Source organism: Gopherus evgoodei, chromosome 6 (genome assembly GCF_007399415.2).
Source record: "Gopherus evgoodei ecotype Sinaloan lineage chromosome 6, rGopEvg1_v1.p, whole genome shotgun sequence".
NCBI classification, from domain to species: Eukaryota; Metazoa; Chordata; order Testudines; family Testudinidae; genus Gopherus; species Gopherus evgoodei.
Genome location: NC_044327.1, coordinates 90,873,677 through 90,890,004, shown reverse-complemented (window position 1 = coordinate 90,890,004; position 16,328 = coordinate 90,873,677). Strand labels below are relative to the sequence as shown.

General features: G+C 45.1%; 1 protein-coding gene across 2 annotated transcripts in view; it reads left to right on the top strand.

The window, feature by feature from the left end:
- Positions 1–16,328, top strand: part of AP3B1 (adaptor related protein complex 3 subunit beta 1) — a 312,676-nt gene that overhangs the window by 62,852 nt on the left and 233,496 nt on the right. For both annotated transcript variants that reach the window (XM_030566153.1, XM_030566152.1), the window contains exon 6: positions 13,480–13,546. In XM_030566153.1, coding sequence (XP_030422013.1) covers positions 13,480–13,546 — 67 coding nt within the window. The remainder of the gene's footprint in view (positions 1–13,479; positions 13,547–16,328) is intronic.

The window sequence follows — 16,328 nt, the reverse complement described above, 5'->3', positions numbered from 1 at the left end:
TCCCAAGGCGTTGTTCTCCTATTCCCGTGGACAGATCGCCTCAAATATGCCTTTCTTCCCTTCCTCCTGCTGCCACAATTTCTACTGGAGATGTGTCACAACAGGGCCACTGTCATCCTCCTGGCAGCCTACTGGTATAGACAGTTCTATCCGAATCTGCTCAGGTGGGGGAAGTCAGGCACCACAACCTGGACTCACTCCACCTCACAGCCTGAATTTTGGGTGGGTATTGGAAATAGAACACTCATGCTCTATCTCTGTCCAGGAAATCCTTAGCCAAGTAGAATGGATTCTACTAGAGCCTGCTACTGAACTGAAACGCAGGTTTTTTTGGCCTGGATATGTCACCACCACCATATGCCTGATACTGTGGACATTCTGATCATCCTAGACTATCTCTTCTGCTTAGACTTCAGTCCTATCAGTGTCTCCCTCTGTCTGGTGGAGAGACATTCTGTCTTATACACCTGACTACCGTGCAATTTATAAAAGGCTTATCAGGACCTTCCCACGGGTTAGTAAACCTACGTCTCAATGGGACCTTAACTGTGTCCTGTCGATATTCACAGGTTTGTCCTTCGAACCTACGGCAACATTGCCGTGACCTACCTCTCTATGAAAGTGGTATTCTTAGTGGCAGTCATTTTGGTCAGTGAGCTCAGAGCCATGATGGCAGACCACCTGTACAGAGTATTCTACAAAGAGAATGTCTCCCTTAGGTTATACCCCAAATTTCTCCCCATGATTGGTTGAGTACTGTTAAATGATCGATCCACTTACCTGTATTTCTTCCAAAACCACGTTTCTTTGAGACAAGAGATTTCACTCCATTGACCTCAGGTGAGCCCTGGCTTTCTACCTGCAGAGAACTAAACCCTTTAGAAAAACTGAGACACTTTGTCACCATAGTAGAAAGGTCACATGGACAGACGTCACAGAGGATTTCTAAGTGTGTTTTGGGATTTATACTAGAGGGGTACTAGATAAACTTCCCCCTCTCCCTTTGGGAAATATTACTACTCATTCCACATGAGCACAAGCAGCCTCCACAGTCTCCTTATTGGACCTTCTGCTGCAGTCATCTGCAGAACAGCACCTTGGAGCTCTGTCCACACATTTGCCTTGCACTACACATTCAAGCCACAGCTGTGGATGTGGCCATATGAACAGCAGTAGTACAGGCTTCTCTGCTTCAAACATCCTTGCTCCCTTCTTTACTCTGAGCACTGCTTGCTAGTCATCGATATGTAGAATACACACAGAGACCAGTACTTGAAGAAGAAAGGGAGGTTACTTACTGTAACCGTAGGTTTTTGAGGTGTGTGGTCCCTATCTGTTTTCCACTACTTGCCCTCCTTCCCCTCTGCTTTAGATCCTGTTATCTTGTGATAAGAGGGAACTGGAGAAGTGTTAACCTGCCCCTTATGCCCTCGGTTGGGAGCACAAGAAGAGCTATTGCGCCTGTATTGGTGAATGGACACTGCTTTAAAGAATTCTACTTGAGCGCGTGGCGTGCATGCATACCCATGTGTGGAATACACATAGGGACAACACATCTTGAAGAACCTCCCATTACAGTAAGTAATCTCCCCTTATCACTGCTTCCTATTGGTCAGTGTATCCATAACAGCTTAAAAATAAAATACTGTCCCTTAGGAACTGGGGCCTCGCCCACTTGGCAAACATTAGATTTATCTGCCTTCCATTTTTTTTAAATTATCTTACTGTTACATTTATCTTCTATGCTAAAGGTGTTCAAATTAATAAATGGAGCATCTTGATTTAGCCAAGAGAAACTAAGCATATTTTAAATTCCCAAAAGAGGTCTCACAGAAAATGATAAATTCCTCACTTGAAATTCAGACCTACCAGAACTTTGGAGTACATTTTTAAAAAGGTCTGTGGGAAATGGCTGTAGGGAGTTCTGACCAAAAATTGTGTCTTACTGTAGCATCTAGAGGCTCCAACCACATTCTGGGACTCATTTTGCTGGATGCTATACAAACATAGTTAATACAATTTAATAAAGTTAAGTTGCATGCTTGCTTCTGCTGCTGGGGAAAAAAAAATAGTGGTGAATCACTTTACCACTAATAAACATTCAACATTAAGCTAAGACTAACAGACTGTTGTACTTAAATTAGTATAGCTCAGAGGTTTCAGTACTCTGGTAGTAACTGTGATGGGGTGAGGTTCCCCATGAAGTGTGGGGTGAGTTCACACCATCCCTCAAGCAGACCGTTACCTCAAGGCAGTGAGACCTAAGGACTAGAGTTGATAGGGTTACCCTGGTCTGCAGGGCAGTAAGGCCTAGCGGCCAGAGTCAATAGACTGGCCCTGGTTCGCAGGGCAGTAAGGCCTAGCGGCCAGAGTCAGTAGACTGGCCCTGGTTCACAGGGCAATAAGGCCTAATGGCCAAAGTCAGTAGGGTTCAGGTTGCCACCTGGAAGTGGGTGGTGGGCCGTCACCTGGAGGCGGGTGGCAGTCAAGGCAGGGTGACCTGGGCACTTGCCGCTGAGTGGGGATCCAGCCGCAACATGCAGACTACGGTCGGAATTATGGTTAGTCCCTCCCTGTGGCTATTTCCGATCATGACTCCTGCGTCCGTGGTCTGGGCAGTTTCAGGGTTCCCAGTTTCCTCTACCTGGGCTGTTCCCAGTGGCTCCGAAGCCCCTGGAGTGTCTACACGTACCGGGGAATCTGCCGGGGTATTGGTGCCTCCGGCTTCCGCATTCGGGGTCTGCTGTGGCTCCGAGGCTGGAGCTGCAACAGATGTCCTTTCTCTCCGGTGGGCAGCCCAGACGAAGCTGAATTGCTCGGTCTTATACTAGTACTGCACTTGAGGCATGCCCAGTAGGGCTGTGGGGACAGGGCTTCCTCAGCCCACAAGGAGGGGTTAACTCTTTCCTGTCCAGTACAGAGTGAGTTCACCCCATTATAGTAACACTTAGATACTGCAATGATAAGCACTGTAGAAAGGCCTAAGATTGTTGCCTCAGGATAATTTCCCAGATGCTGGAGTTATAAAAAAACAAAGCAAAATAATACATTTTCTAAAGTTACATTAAAGACATATAAACAGATGCATTTAGACTGCTCTGAAAAGTTTACAATATTTTAGTATACTATACAGTGCCAGACAGACTGTTAGTGCTAAGCAATGGCTCACTATGGCCAGCTCTCCCTCTCTTTTGAATGATTGAGTAAAAACTGCTATTTAACTTTCTGTGGTGCTCCAGACAACACTGTTTCCCAGCCCTTTTCCTCCCAAATAAATCCCTAGAACTCTCAGCCTCCTAAGGATCCACTACCACATGAAAGGGGCAGAAGTGGCAAAAAGACTGGTTTGGGGTAAAGGGAGTGTAAAAACAAAACAACCCATCCACTCCCAGAGTCGCACTGCCTTCTGTCACAGAACACTTCCATTTCTGGATTCTACACTGAAATAAGGGAGAGATGTAAATAAAAGTATAAATATTTTAAACTAAACAAGGGCTATGAATGCTCAGAAGCAGTCCTCAGGCCTGGCAGTGCTCACCAAAGTATTTGCCTAGTCAGCCGGCAATAGGATGAGGCAGCTTCCCAACCACTCAGATACTGTGGTAATATGACATTATGTAAGGATCTTGTCTCTGTATGTATGTGAGATAGAATTAATCAGTGTAATAAACTGTTGAGTAGTGGCTCTTTGAGTGCTTCTAATGGTTATACCAAAGAGGTTTGAGTTTATTGCCTCATAGCTGATGGACTTGGTCCTTTAGCTCCTAGTAGTGGAGGGCTCGTGCTTTGAGATTCAGAGATGCTGGGTTCACTACTTGAAAGTGACCTGATTAGAGGTGTCATGACACTAATATAGCTACTATGCCATTAAAGCACCTGCTGATTCCCTGGCACAGAGGCCTATGCCAGTATATATGCAGTATATGCCAGTTTTCAATGCTATACTGCATGCTACTGAGGTTGCCTGTACCAGGTTATGTGTTTTCCTACCACATCAACGTAAGCTAATTGTTGCTGTGCATCTAAAACCCGCTGGTGCTAAACAGTCCAATAAAAAGGAATGAGGAAGACTGGTATCCTCTGTGGTTCTCCCAGCCTCTCCTGCTTCCTCTTCCTCAGAGCTAATAGGTACGGCATTGCTACTTGTGCTTGATACCACCCACTGGACCACTTTAGAAATGTTGTACTTGTTTACTCTGAAGTGGATGAGGGAAAGGAAGTGGGGAAGGCAGGACCATTAGTGACAACACAGGGTTGCAGCTAATCAGACTTTACAAGCTTTGAAAACTTTATAGTCTGATGTGTTCCATTTTGTAGTAAGTAATGGAGGTTTTCTGGGTGACTGCACAGGTTCCATCTAGATGTTCGTGAGCCCCATGCATGTGAGATTATATTCATTTTGAATGTGTCCATTGGGATAGTGCCTGCATCATACATGATTTCATGTCCACTGTAGATGAGATTATGAAGGGTGAGGTGGCCCAACAGCCACTTGCTTCCTTTTTACTGATGATGGTTGTGAGACAGAACACTTGTAGAGTGCATGTCCTTACACGATGTGACAAAGTTTTAGTGTAGTTCTCCTTCAATATTATTGTAACTAGAATTAGTTTGTTTCCTTTGCCTCTTGCCAACCTTTATAATTAGCTTTTCTTCCCCTAGTCCTCTCGCTTTCTCCCCCCAGTTAGAGTGGATTACAGTCCTTATCATGGCAGAAACAGTTACCGGCTTCAAGAACTGTCTGTCCTGCAGCTCTGTCATGCCCTTAAACATTGTGTTCCCTTTGTCTTACATGCCGCTCTACAAATGGTGAGATAACAGAACATTGGTCTGAATCTCATTTATTTTTTAAAAGAACTCTTAAGAGCAGGGAGGTGACAAACTGTTTCTGCTCAAAAAATCCTTGCTGTCTTCCACTTGTGCTATTTCAGAGAAACATGTAGCAGGAGAGTCTCCACCTCAATGAGCTATAGCTTGATTCCTAGCTCCCGAGCTGCCTTTTCCTACAGACCTACTCCTTTACTGCCTCAGTAACTTCTGAGAGAGAAAGAAAAGAGCATGGCTCTAGTGGAGGATCCAGGTGCAATTTGTGCTCACTGACAATGAGTAAGAGACTTCTCTCCTCAGGCATCATCCTCTGAGAATCACAGCTTGGACTACCATTGTGGTATGCCACTACTGAAGGGTAAATTGGCAACAATGGTTCCTTTAGAACACAAGGACAGCACTGCCCTGGTCCTGCCACCTTGGGAATGTCCTTGTCAGTACAGACTTCAGCACTGACATTTTCAGCATTTACCATGTTGCCCCTAGTACTGATCACAACCTTCACAGTTCTGAGTAACGTGGCATTGGACATCCTGGGACCAAAGAGTTTCACGGTACTGGCTGAAGCAAATCAACTGTTTCCAGCTCTCAACATACTCCCCTTCAACTACTAGAGGGTGAAGAAATCAACGGTGTGGGGAGGACGATCATCACTTCCTACACCAGGAGCACCCAGGTGACTATGCTCTTCTGGGCAGTCAATCCTCCCACCTTGGCCTCACATGACAAGCTCAAAGACCTATTAAGGAGAATTGTGGAAATTCTTGATATACTGCCAGAAGTCATTCAGGAGACGGCGCATAAGTTGTTGGATATTGTCACAAGGCAGCGGCTTCCTGGGATGCCCTCCTGTGACAGGCCATGGCATGATAGACACACCTCCATTTTCCCCTGCAGAGTTTTCAGTAACTGCACATCAGGATCTCTTTCTTCAGTAATAACCCTCTGTGATAAATGCGGGGGGAGAGAGCTCTCTTTTATGGACACCCAACCAGCCAAGTTAGCTGTAAAATCCCTCTTGATAGCTGTTTTGTGCTTGCTTTACCTGTAAAGTGTTAGAATTCCGCCAGGTAAAGAAAAGGAAGAAGGCAACTGACCAAAAGAGCCAATGGGAAGGTAGAACTTTTTAAAATTGGGAAATAAATTTTTCCTTCGTCTGTTGTCCCTGCAGCCCAGAAGTAACACAGAGCAGCAATGCTATAAGCAGGACTGCTGTGTAAGGTTTGACCCAGGTATGAAAAATTATCTTTCATACCTAGAAGGAATTATTGGGACAGGAAATGTTTAGCTAGATACGATCAGGTTTATTTCTTTATTTTGGCTTGTGGATCTCCTCTGTGCTAACCCCAGAGGCTTTTGTTTGCTTGTAACCTTTAAGCTGAACCCCCAAGAAAACTATTTTGGGTGCTTAATTTTTGGAATTACGCTTTTAAAATCTAGCAAAAGCCCAAGTTCAGGATGTATTTTATTCCTTTTTGTTTTTAATAAAATTTACCTTTTTTAAGAACAGGATTGGATATTTGGTGTCCTAAGAGGCTTGTGCATATATTTGTTTAATTAACTGGTGGCAACAGCTAATTTTCTTTTCTTTCTCAGCTCTTCCCCAGAGGGATTGAAAGGGCTTGAGGGTATCCCACAGGGAGGAATTCCCAAGTGCTCCTTCCTGGATTCAAGAGTTGTTGGGGGGTTTTTTGCATTTGGGTGGTGGCAGCATTTTCCAAGCCAAGATCAGAGAAAAACTGTAACCTTGGGAGTGTAATATAAGCCTGGAGTAGCAAGTATTTTAAAATCACTTGAAGTGCCAGAGTGGGGATTCAGCCTTGACACCCTCTTTGGGACCAGTTTATTACCAAAACATAATGTAAAAACATCCATAACAAAAGTCCTCAAACATAGTTTGTTTTTCATCTCAGTGTGTATAGTCCTTAAAATTCCACATCTTGTAGTCTGTTGACATAAAACATACCACTCTCAGGTGTAATCTGCCATGCCTAAGTTCCTTTTCCTCTTCTGACAGGACAGCCATCCCAGCCCTTCCACTTGGCAGGTAACCCTTCTCTTCCCAGCAGGAACCCCCAAGTTTCTGCTAGGTGATCATTTTCACAGGGGAACATCCCTCAGCTCTCTTTGGTCTTCTGGCTTCAGCTTTCTCACGTGCCTTCTTTAAGACCAATCAAAGTGAGCTGATGAGTAAGGCTATGATTTTGTCATGGATATTTTTTAGTAAAAGTCATGGATGGGTCACTGGCAATAAACAAAAAATCATGGAAGCTGTGACCTGTCCCTGACTTTTTTTTACTAAAAAAATCTCTGACAAAATGGGGAGGGAAAATGGTCCGGTACCCTTCCCCCTCCCTCAGCCTGCTGCATCTGGGAGCTGCAGGATCCCCTTTGCCCTGGAGCTGGAGAGAGTCCCCCTGCCACCTCTGCTAGTAGTTGGAGAGCTGGGGGTGGGGTCCCTTCCAGCAGCTGCTGAGTAGCTCTGGGGTCCCTCTGCCACTGTCGGAGGTGACTGGGAGCTGCGAAGGGAGGGAGGAAGCTGCTCAAAGCATTGAGCAGCTGCAGGGGTCCTTCTGCTGACATTGCTGGTGGCTGGGGAGCTCAGGGGTTCTCACTGGCAGTGGCAGGTGGCTAGTTGTGGGAGTCCTCGCGTTGCTGGCACTGGGGCGCTCTGGGGAGGGCCCTTCCAGCAGCCACTAAGTAGCTCCAGGGTCCCTCTGCCACTGCCAGAGGCAGCTGGGGGGCAAGAGTACCGGCTGCTTGCAGAGGCTGAGCAGCTGCTGGGGGCGGTCCCTGCCAGTGGCAGCGGCTGGAGAGCTCAAGGGTCCCCCTCAGTGGCAGCCAGGCAGTTGTAGAGGGGGTACCCCACAGTTAGCGGAGGCTGAGCTCCTGCAGGGGTCTCCTTCTGTTGGCTTCAGCAGATGTTACTGAGCATGCTTAGTACACTCTAGCAAATTCACTCAGATAGCAGTTTTTCACGCTACAGGGCGTTTGCTCAGCTGCAGGGGTTCCCAGTGTCACGGAGGTCACTGGAAGTCACGGATTTTGTGACTTCCGCAACCTCCGTGATATTGTAACCTTACTGACGAGTCTCAAATCCATTGGCCCTGCTCCCTCTTAAAGGGCTAGGGTCACCCTATAACAGATATACTTCTCACGATGACATCAGGCAGACTAGTGTTGCCTATGAGCAAGGGCTTTCTCAAGTCGCAAAAACTATCTGGCACACTTCAGTGTCTATCCCAGCCACCTCCAGGAAGGCAGATAGGAGATCCCAGCCAAGGAGTTGGACTGTTTCTATCAGCACCTGACCGCAAGGTCCTTAGTTGTACAAGCAGCTCAAGAAGTTGAAACAGAGAGCTCCCCGAACCACTCCTTGTGAGGAGGGTCTTAAGAAACTGAATCTCTTGGGTCATAAAGGTCCTTTCTTCTGTGAGCCTCCAAATTAGAGTGGCCAACTATCAAGCCTTGTTCTGTAAATAGTGCTTCCTTTTCTGGGCTAGGTTTTCAAAGCTACTTGATAAACTGCCAAAAGTTGTTCAGGATTAGCTTAAAGACTGTTATGTCAGAAGGTAAACATAGTGCAAGAAGTTCAGTACAGGCTGCACTTGATGATTCCGATGTGGTGGCAGGGATTATGATGTCGGCTGCTGCCGTAAGGTGTTTTTCATAGGTACAAGCATCTAGGATCCCTCAGACAATAAAGATAATAATAGAAGATCTCCCTTTTTGAAAGTACCGAATTATTTAGCAGGAGCACAGTTGAAGCTCTTTATAGTCTCAAGGATAGAAGTGATTTTACATTTCTAAGACTCTACGTCTCCACCTTGCAGAAAAAAACAGAGGTAGCAGCTCTACTATAGGCACACAATCTCTGCCCCAGTACTAGTCTTAATAAATGACCATCAGAACCTCTGAGGAAGAAGCAGAAATTCCTCTTTGACCACCCTGTGACTTGGACTGTCTGGTTTTAAAAAACAAACAAACCAACCTTCTTCTCCCAAAACACCCTTCAGTTTCTACATGAGTATACAGCGACTGATCGGACCACGTATGGATCTTTTTCCTTTGTTGCCCCCCCACTTCTCCTCACCAAGAGTCTTGGAATGGGATAATCTAGGACCAGCGGGTCCTCTATAGTAAGCAAGGAGTATCCATCTAGTTGCACACTGTTCCAACCTCTGCTCCCTTCTGTCTCCTTTCAGGGACTCATCTCATGAGAGATGGTTGAAAAAATAGGTAGACTCCCTGCTACAACTGGGAGCAGTGGAAAAAGTGCACATAGTGTTCAAAGACAAGGGTTTCACTTCTTTCTTCTTTGGAATTAAGGAGATTGAATATCTGTCCTTGACCTTTGATGTCTCAATATATTTGTTCATTGTGTTAAATTCTGTATTTCCCCCCTAATTTCCATGATACCTTACCTGGATCCTGTGGAATGGCTCACAACTCTCAGCTGTCAACACACACTTTCACATCTCCATCCATCTGGTACACAGGAAGTACCCATGATTTCTCACAGGAGCACTGTGGAGTCCTGCCTTTCAGCCTCTCAGCAGCTCCTTGAGTCTTCACCAAATTCCAGGTCAAACTGGCTGTACATCTTTGGAGGTGAGACATATAAGTTTACTCTTATCTGAAGAACTGTCAGGCTTAGAGAAAATCACCACAGCAAGTAACTGACTTAATTCATTTGATATTCCACCTATTCGCTTCACTAGGGCTAAAAGTCAACAAAGTCCACTCTGACCTACAACTGAGACTATAGAATTCACCAGGACAGTGTCAGATTCCAGATTGGCAGTAATATACATACATTAGCAATTATTCTAAATGATAATCGATCAGACTGCTCCAGATGCATACCAAAACACTAGTGAGGATGTACTTCAACTCTTGGGATACATGTAAGCATGCACCTGTCTCTCACAGCAAGCCGGACTTGACCTTTAGCCTCTTCAAGGATGGTTGAGATCAGTATATTTACCAAACAGACCCAGCATAGACCTCCTCGGTCATTATTCCTTCAGAATTCCTATCCTCACTCATGCAAATTTGACACCATCAGCTCAGGATTAAACAAAGACTGTGAATGGCTTGCCAATTACAAAACCAGTTTCTCCTCCCTTGGTTTTCACACCTCAACTGCTAGTTCAATCAGGGAGGATGAGGCCCTGTTCTATCTCATTATCTCTAGCTTGCCTGCATATATATACCTGCCCCTGGAAATTTCCACTACATGCATCTGACGAAGTGGGTATTCACCCAGGAAAGCTCATGCTCCAAAATGTCTGTTAGTCTATAAGGTGCCACAGGATTCTTTGCTGCTTTTACAGTTCCAGACTAACACGGCTACCCCTCTGATACTATCCTCACTAAATTGCTGGGCAGAGCCACTTTAGGTATGCAACGGCATTCCCTTTCCTCTGCCTCTCCCTGCCAAGACCTTAACGCAGGATGCCTCCGCTCAAGGAAGGGGAGCTCATTTTGATCATCACGATTCAAGGACTACGGTTGGCCCAGGAGACCATGCTGTATATAAACATCCTGGCGTTCAGGGCCATACTGTTGCATACAAGGCTTTCTTACTCCTTCTTTGAGTCTTCATTGTTCAAGTTCTGAAAGACAACACTACTGTGATTCACTCCATCAACAGGTAGGTAGGGGGAGAGATCCTCCCTACTCTGTCAAAAATGACACATCTTCAAAATTGGTGCCTGCTTCAGCACATTACATGAGGAGCTCTCCACCTACTTGATCCAGTAGGGTGTTTTGTAGATCAACTCAGCAGGGGCTTTTCAGAGAACTATGAATGGTCCTTTAATCACTCAGTCCTCCCACAACATCATGGTGGTGGTGATTCCTGATAGCAGGCCCCTTTCTACAGTCCTTGGCAATAAATGTTGGACATCTTGCTCCTATGGCATCACAAGCTTGGGTTTGCTGATGGCCTCTGTGGGCACAGAAACTGTTCTATGCCTTCCCACAAATTTCTTTGATACCCAGTGTCCTCAGGAAACTATAATGAGATGCAGGCAATGTGATCATGATAGCCCTCACTTGTCCAGGCATTTTTTGTTGAATTTGTCAACTTGTCCACCAGTCACCTTAATCACTAATCACTTGACATAATTTCCAAGAAGCAGGGCTGGATTTTGCACCTGTACTCTGCATTGTTACACTGGATAGCCTAGATGCTGGTTGGATGACTTATTAGAGGGGAGCTGCTGCTATATAATTCTAAAACGTCGTCAAAAATAAAAAAACTGTCCACCAAAAAGACTTAGAGCTGAATGGGAAGAGGTTTTCTGACTAGGTGGCTCAGCAGCAGCTCTTGCATTGACAACCTCAGTCTTGGTTATTCTGAACTATTTACTTACCCTGAATCAATCTGTACTTTGTTAGTTCAGTCATGGTATATTTAGCAGCACTCTCCGCAAATCACCCTCCAGTTTGGGGTTAAATTTCAAATCTCATGGTGTCAAGGTTTTTGAAGAGCCTCACTCATAACTTCCCACCTGTTAGGGATCCTCTCCCTCACCCCTCCACCTTTCTGGAACCTCACCATAATTCTCACTGGCTTAATGGGACTCTTTCTCCCGTTTTGAGCCCATGGTAACCTGCTTTCTTTAGCACCTGTCAATGAAAACAGACTTTTGGATGGTTATTACTTCCACCAGGAGAGAGGAAGTAATTCAGGCCTTTGTTTCTGGTCCCCTTTACACCATATTTCAAAAAGACCAAGGTCACTCTTAGGCCTCACATTAGGTTACTTCCTAAGGTAGGATAGGATTTCCACCCTAATCAATCCATCCACCTTCCAGTTTTATTGAAACCTCATTCCATCCAACATGAAATAAAACTTCACACCCTAGACATGATGCGTTATCCTTTTATTTAGCTTGTCTCTAACTGTCTGTGGCTTTTGCAGGAAGGATTTAGTAGGTTTTGCATTGTATTGAGACTTAGTGTCAGATAGCTAAGAAAGAGCCTTTAGATCTCATCAGAGCCCATTTCACTAGAGGCTTAGGTAGCCACTACTGCTTGCTTGGGTAATATACCCATATCTGAAATATGTAGAGCTGTTGCCTGAAGCATGGTTCATTTACTTACTGCTACTTATTCCTCGGTATAGGCTTTCATATTTGATGGCAACTTTGGTTAAGGCTGTCCTGCAGTCACTCTTTAAGTAGGACCTCTTTTTCTACCTCCAGGTTTGAGAGAACTTCTTCAGTCACCAGGAGTAGAATCTGTATGGACAATCACTCAGAGCATGGTGTCTTATTTTGAAGAATTCAGTTGCTGTACAGTGTCTTGTCCACACAGATTCTACAACCCGTCCTCCTTACCTAATGATTTGGAGCCCTATCCACGTGGGATTCTTATTGGTAAAGGAAGTGAGTGTTGGTTGTGGCTCTCCGGCCCCTTATGTCTTTGGCTAAGATGATTGGAAGGGTAGATGGAGTGCAGACACAGCCCTGGAGGTGGACACTCTTATTAAAAAATAATCTGATCTTGTGTGCATGGGATGCATGCACACCTAGAATAGTATCTTTGTGGACAATACATTTTGAAGAACCACAGTTACTGTAGGTTAAATAACTATACTTTTCAAAATAAAGGAAAAATACTGAGAACAGACAAAAATCTACTTTGTCAGCATTTAATTCCTGTGGTCTGGTTAATTTCTGCTTATCTCTGCCATGTAATGTCAGCTTTAAAGAACCTGAAATTGTCTTCAGTCTCCGCAGTAAAACCTTTTCTTTGCTATTTGATAAGAATCACAGTTTTTGTTTAGTCCGTAAGTGTTCTTACCTTGTTTGTTTCATTCTGCCAACTCAGTCCATGAGAGTTTTGCCCCTTAGTCTTGAAGATGAAAGATACGGCTATTCAAGTAATTACTTTCCAAAATGTATGACAGTGCCTTCTTTCATTGTCTTTTCCCTTGGGAAATGGACAGTTGAAGCTGATATGCTTGCTTGTGTTCTCCTATCCTAACAATTAAAGGCTGCAGTTAATCTCAGAAGTGTGCATATACATGGCATAACTCATGTTCATATTTTCCTTCTCTGAAATATAGCATGTATCTTCCCTATACCTATTTATATAGAACATTGAGCTTGAGGTCTGTATTTCCCAATAATTCCCATAGCAACTCAATGTAATGCTCTTTTGAATAGCTTTTTAAAAAAACGAGATTCCGGGACTCCAACCTGTTACTGGTCAGACTAATGGAACAAGCAGTTTTTAAAATTCTGATCTTTACTGATAAAGGAGGTTCGAAAAGTTATTTTTATTAAATAGAAAACTAACCCTCCAAATGCTCTAACCCTGTTCTGAATGTTTGTGTGTTTTGTGAGTTAGGGAAGCCTGCTTAGTTCCAGAATAGTAAACTATCTGAATGCTGTAACAGAAATTAATGTGTACTATTTTTTGCCATTTTATGTTTCACAATCTCCTTTGCATCCTTTTTCTTCCCCACAATACCAAGTGTTTGATTTGAAAATAATTTCACATTTCCCTTGTTTGTTTCCTTCCCCTCCTCACTGCATAGCCTATCTTTGTTTCAAGCGTAAACCTGACCATAAAATGTTAAAGTAATAAGTTTTTTCATTTTAAAAATATATCCTTAGCTTTGTTTTTGTTTTTTAGTCTTGATCCAGAGCAAAAGGAAATGTTAATTGAAGTGATAGAAAAGCTTCTGAAAGATAAAAGTACGGTAAGTAACACAAATTAGTGTAATTTTTAAGTGTATAGTTGTAATGGTCACACTCTTTCAGCTGCAAGTCTACTCAATGATTGTCATTACGTACCATTAAATTTGAACTATACAACATAGCCGGCAATCTTAATTCTAGTATTTCCTAGCTTACAGATGTTTGAATTTGCAACCTTAATGTTCTTTTATGTGTAATTACATTGTATTTGAGAAATGTGATCATATTCTTAAAGTCTGCATTGTTATGTTTACACACAAGGTGGCAGAAAGGAGTTTGACTTGAAGTTTTAACTTTGGCATTTTCTGGATTTTGCATGCTTCATCATATCACCTTAATGTTCGTAAGAGCTTTGGTTTAATATTGCCACAGAGTTTCTTTCTTTTTAAAAAGAATAATATTGAAAAAGTAATACAACAAAACACAGAAATTCACACTTTAGGACTCCAAAGCACTGTTGTCATGTGGGACGACGGGGAAGAGAGACGGGAGAAGCACAGACAGGTGTAAATACATTAGTCTGGAACTATTTGGCTAGACACCACCAGAATGTCCTGATCCATGCACATTAGAAACCCCATTGCAGGGAGTCAATCTCTTGCAAATTGTGGCCCTGATTCAGGATATCATTTAAGCACTTGCTGAACGTTCAGCAGCTTAGGTATTGCCCGGTTTTAGAGCAGTGTGTTGCACCATGTATCTAAGGCCAATTTAGGAAAACATTTAAGTGTGTACGTGAAGATAAGCATGTGAGCAGAGCCATTGACTTTTGCAGGACTACTTGTCTACTTAAAGTTAAGCATGTGCAAAAAAGGTTTCTTGGTTTGGGACCTCAGTTAGCTGTGAAATCGTTCTCAAGAAAACTAACTTAGCGTATGAGCTTTCTACCAGTTTATTTTCAAAAGCACACTCTCAAATCAAAACAGATTTTCATAAAGAGGACTTATTTATATGGTAAAATTAATGTTTAGACCCCTTCCAATTGTTCTGCTTGTACAGATGTCTAGAAAAAGTAGTCTCCTCCTTGAAAAATTGTTTAACTGTTCTTCATCAGGAAACTGGCTGCTCACCAACTAGACATACATCCATTGTCTGCAGGCAGGGCTATCCTGTTCTTCTTTGAGTGCTTGCTCATATAAATTCCAGTTGGGTGTGTGCGCGTGCTGCGTGCACGGAAGTTGGAAAACTTTTCCCTAGCAGCTACCAGTTGGACCAGCTGTGGAGCCCTCTTGAGTGGCGCCGATATGGCGCTCTGTATAAGACCCTGCTGGCCCGACCCCCCTTTAGTTCCTTCTTACCGCCCGGGATGGTTGTTGGAACAGTGGTCTCTTGCTAGCAAGCGCTCCACTACTCCTTAGCATTCTCTTATCTTTGTAAATAGTTCCCTTTGTTAGTAGTTATCTTAGCGTTAAGTGTAATATAGTGGTTGGGGGGGGAGTGTTTCCCCTTCAATGAGTGCCCTGCGGGGCTCTGGGACATGCTGTTCCAGGGCTTCAAACCCTCAGTTCTTGCTGCAAGCCCATGCCTACGGGCAACCCCCATGACTCCTGCCTTAGGTGTCTGGGGGAGACTCCTCAGGTGGACAGGTGCAAAATCTGTAAAGCATTCAAGCCCCACACGAGGAAAGAGAGAGAAATCTGCCTCAAGCAACTCCTCACGGAGTCTGCACTGCCTCCCTTAAGATACGGGCCTGAGTGCCTTGGTGTGCAGTGTTCCCCCGGCAGTGCTGCCCGCAGCACCGCTTAAGGACCCTCGCCCTCTTTGGGACCGACAATCTCCTGGGCCCCAAAGATATCTACCTCGACATCGCTCCCACTCCCAGGTCACTCGTGAGAAGCAAGCCATGGAAGAACATTCCAAAAGCCCTGAGGCATTCACCGCGGCCCTGACCACACCAGCTCTGACCAGGCCCCAAAGCCTGACAAAACCATGAAACCTCCATCTGCTCATACTAGTCCCATACCACAGGGACCTCTTCAAGAGGAGGAAGTTACATTGTCCTCCACCCCGGACACCTTCAAGGCTGCTAGAGGGCTTATTGAGATGACAGCCATCCCAATGCCATCCCCGGCATGACTTCTGGTACCATCGATGGGTAAACCGGTGGTGTTTGGGCCACCCGTTCCCAGACCGAGTTTCCCATGCCACACTGAGTCCCAGTGTTGTTCGGAGTCCTGCCACCGCACCGCGCACCAGTCCGGCTCATGTTGCCGGTTAGACTAGTGGCGCTGTTCTCGCAGCCCCGACCCTCGGAGCCGTTCACACTTGAGGGCGTTGTTGGCTGCCAGGACATGGTCCCGCTCGAGGTCCAGATTGCATTCGGTGATGCTGCGGCACTGTTTGGACTGGCACCGCTCTGTGCACCGCACCCCTGCTCGGCACCGCTCATCATCGTGGCACCGCTCTCAGTCCTGTCGCAGATCCCCAACCCGACCCCAGTTCCTGTCTCGGCACCGGTCCACTTTTTGGCCCAGATCGTCTTTGTGACGCCAGTCCACGTCGTGGCACTGATCCCACTCTTAGCACTGGTCTTCTTCATGACACCAATCTCCTTCATGGAATCAGTCCCCGGTACAGCACCGGGACCCGCCTCGGCACCACTCTGTGGCGCTAGACTGATCACCCTCTCGGCACCGCTCCCCATACCGGCACTGGTCATCACATGATCCTCATCCGTCGAGGGACTCGGTGCCCCCCTCCATGCACTCCTGCACTGCTCCCCCCTGAAGGAGTCATCCCACTCGAAGTGCAACACACCATTCAGATCTTCTGTTTGACAGCCAG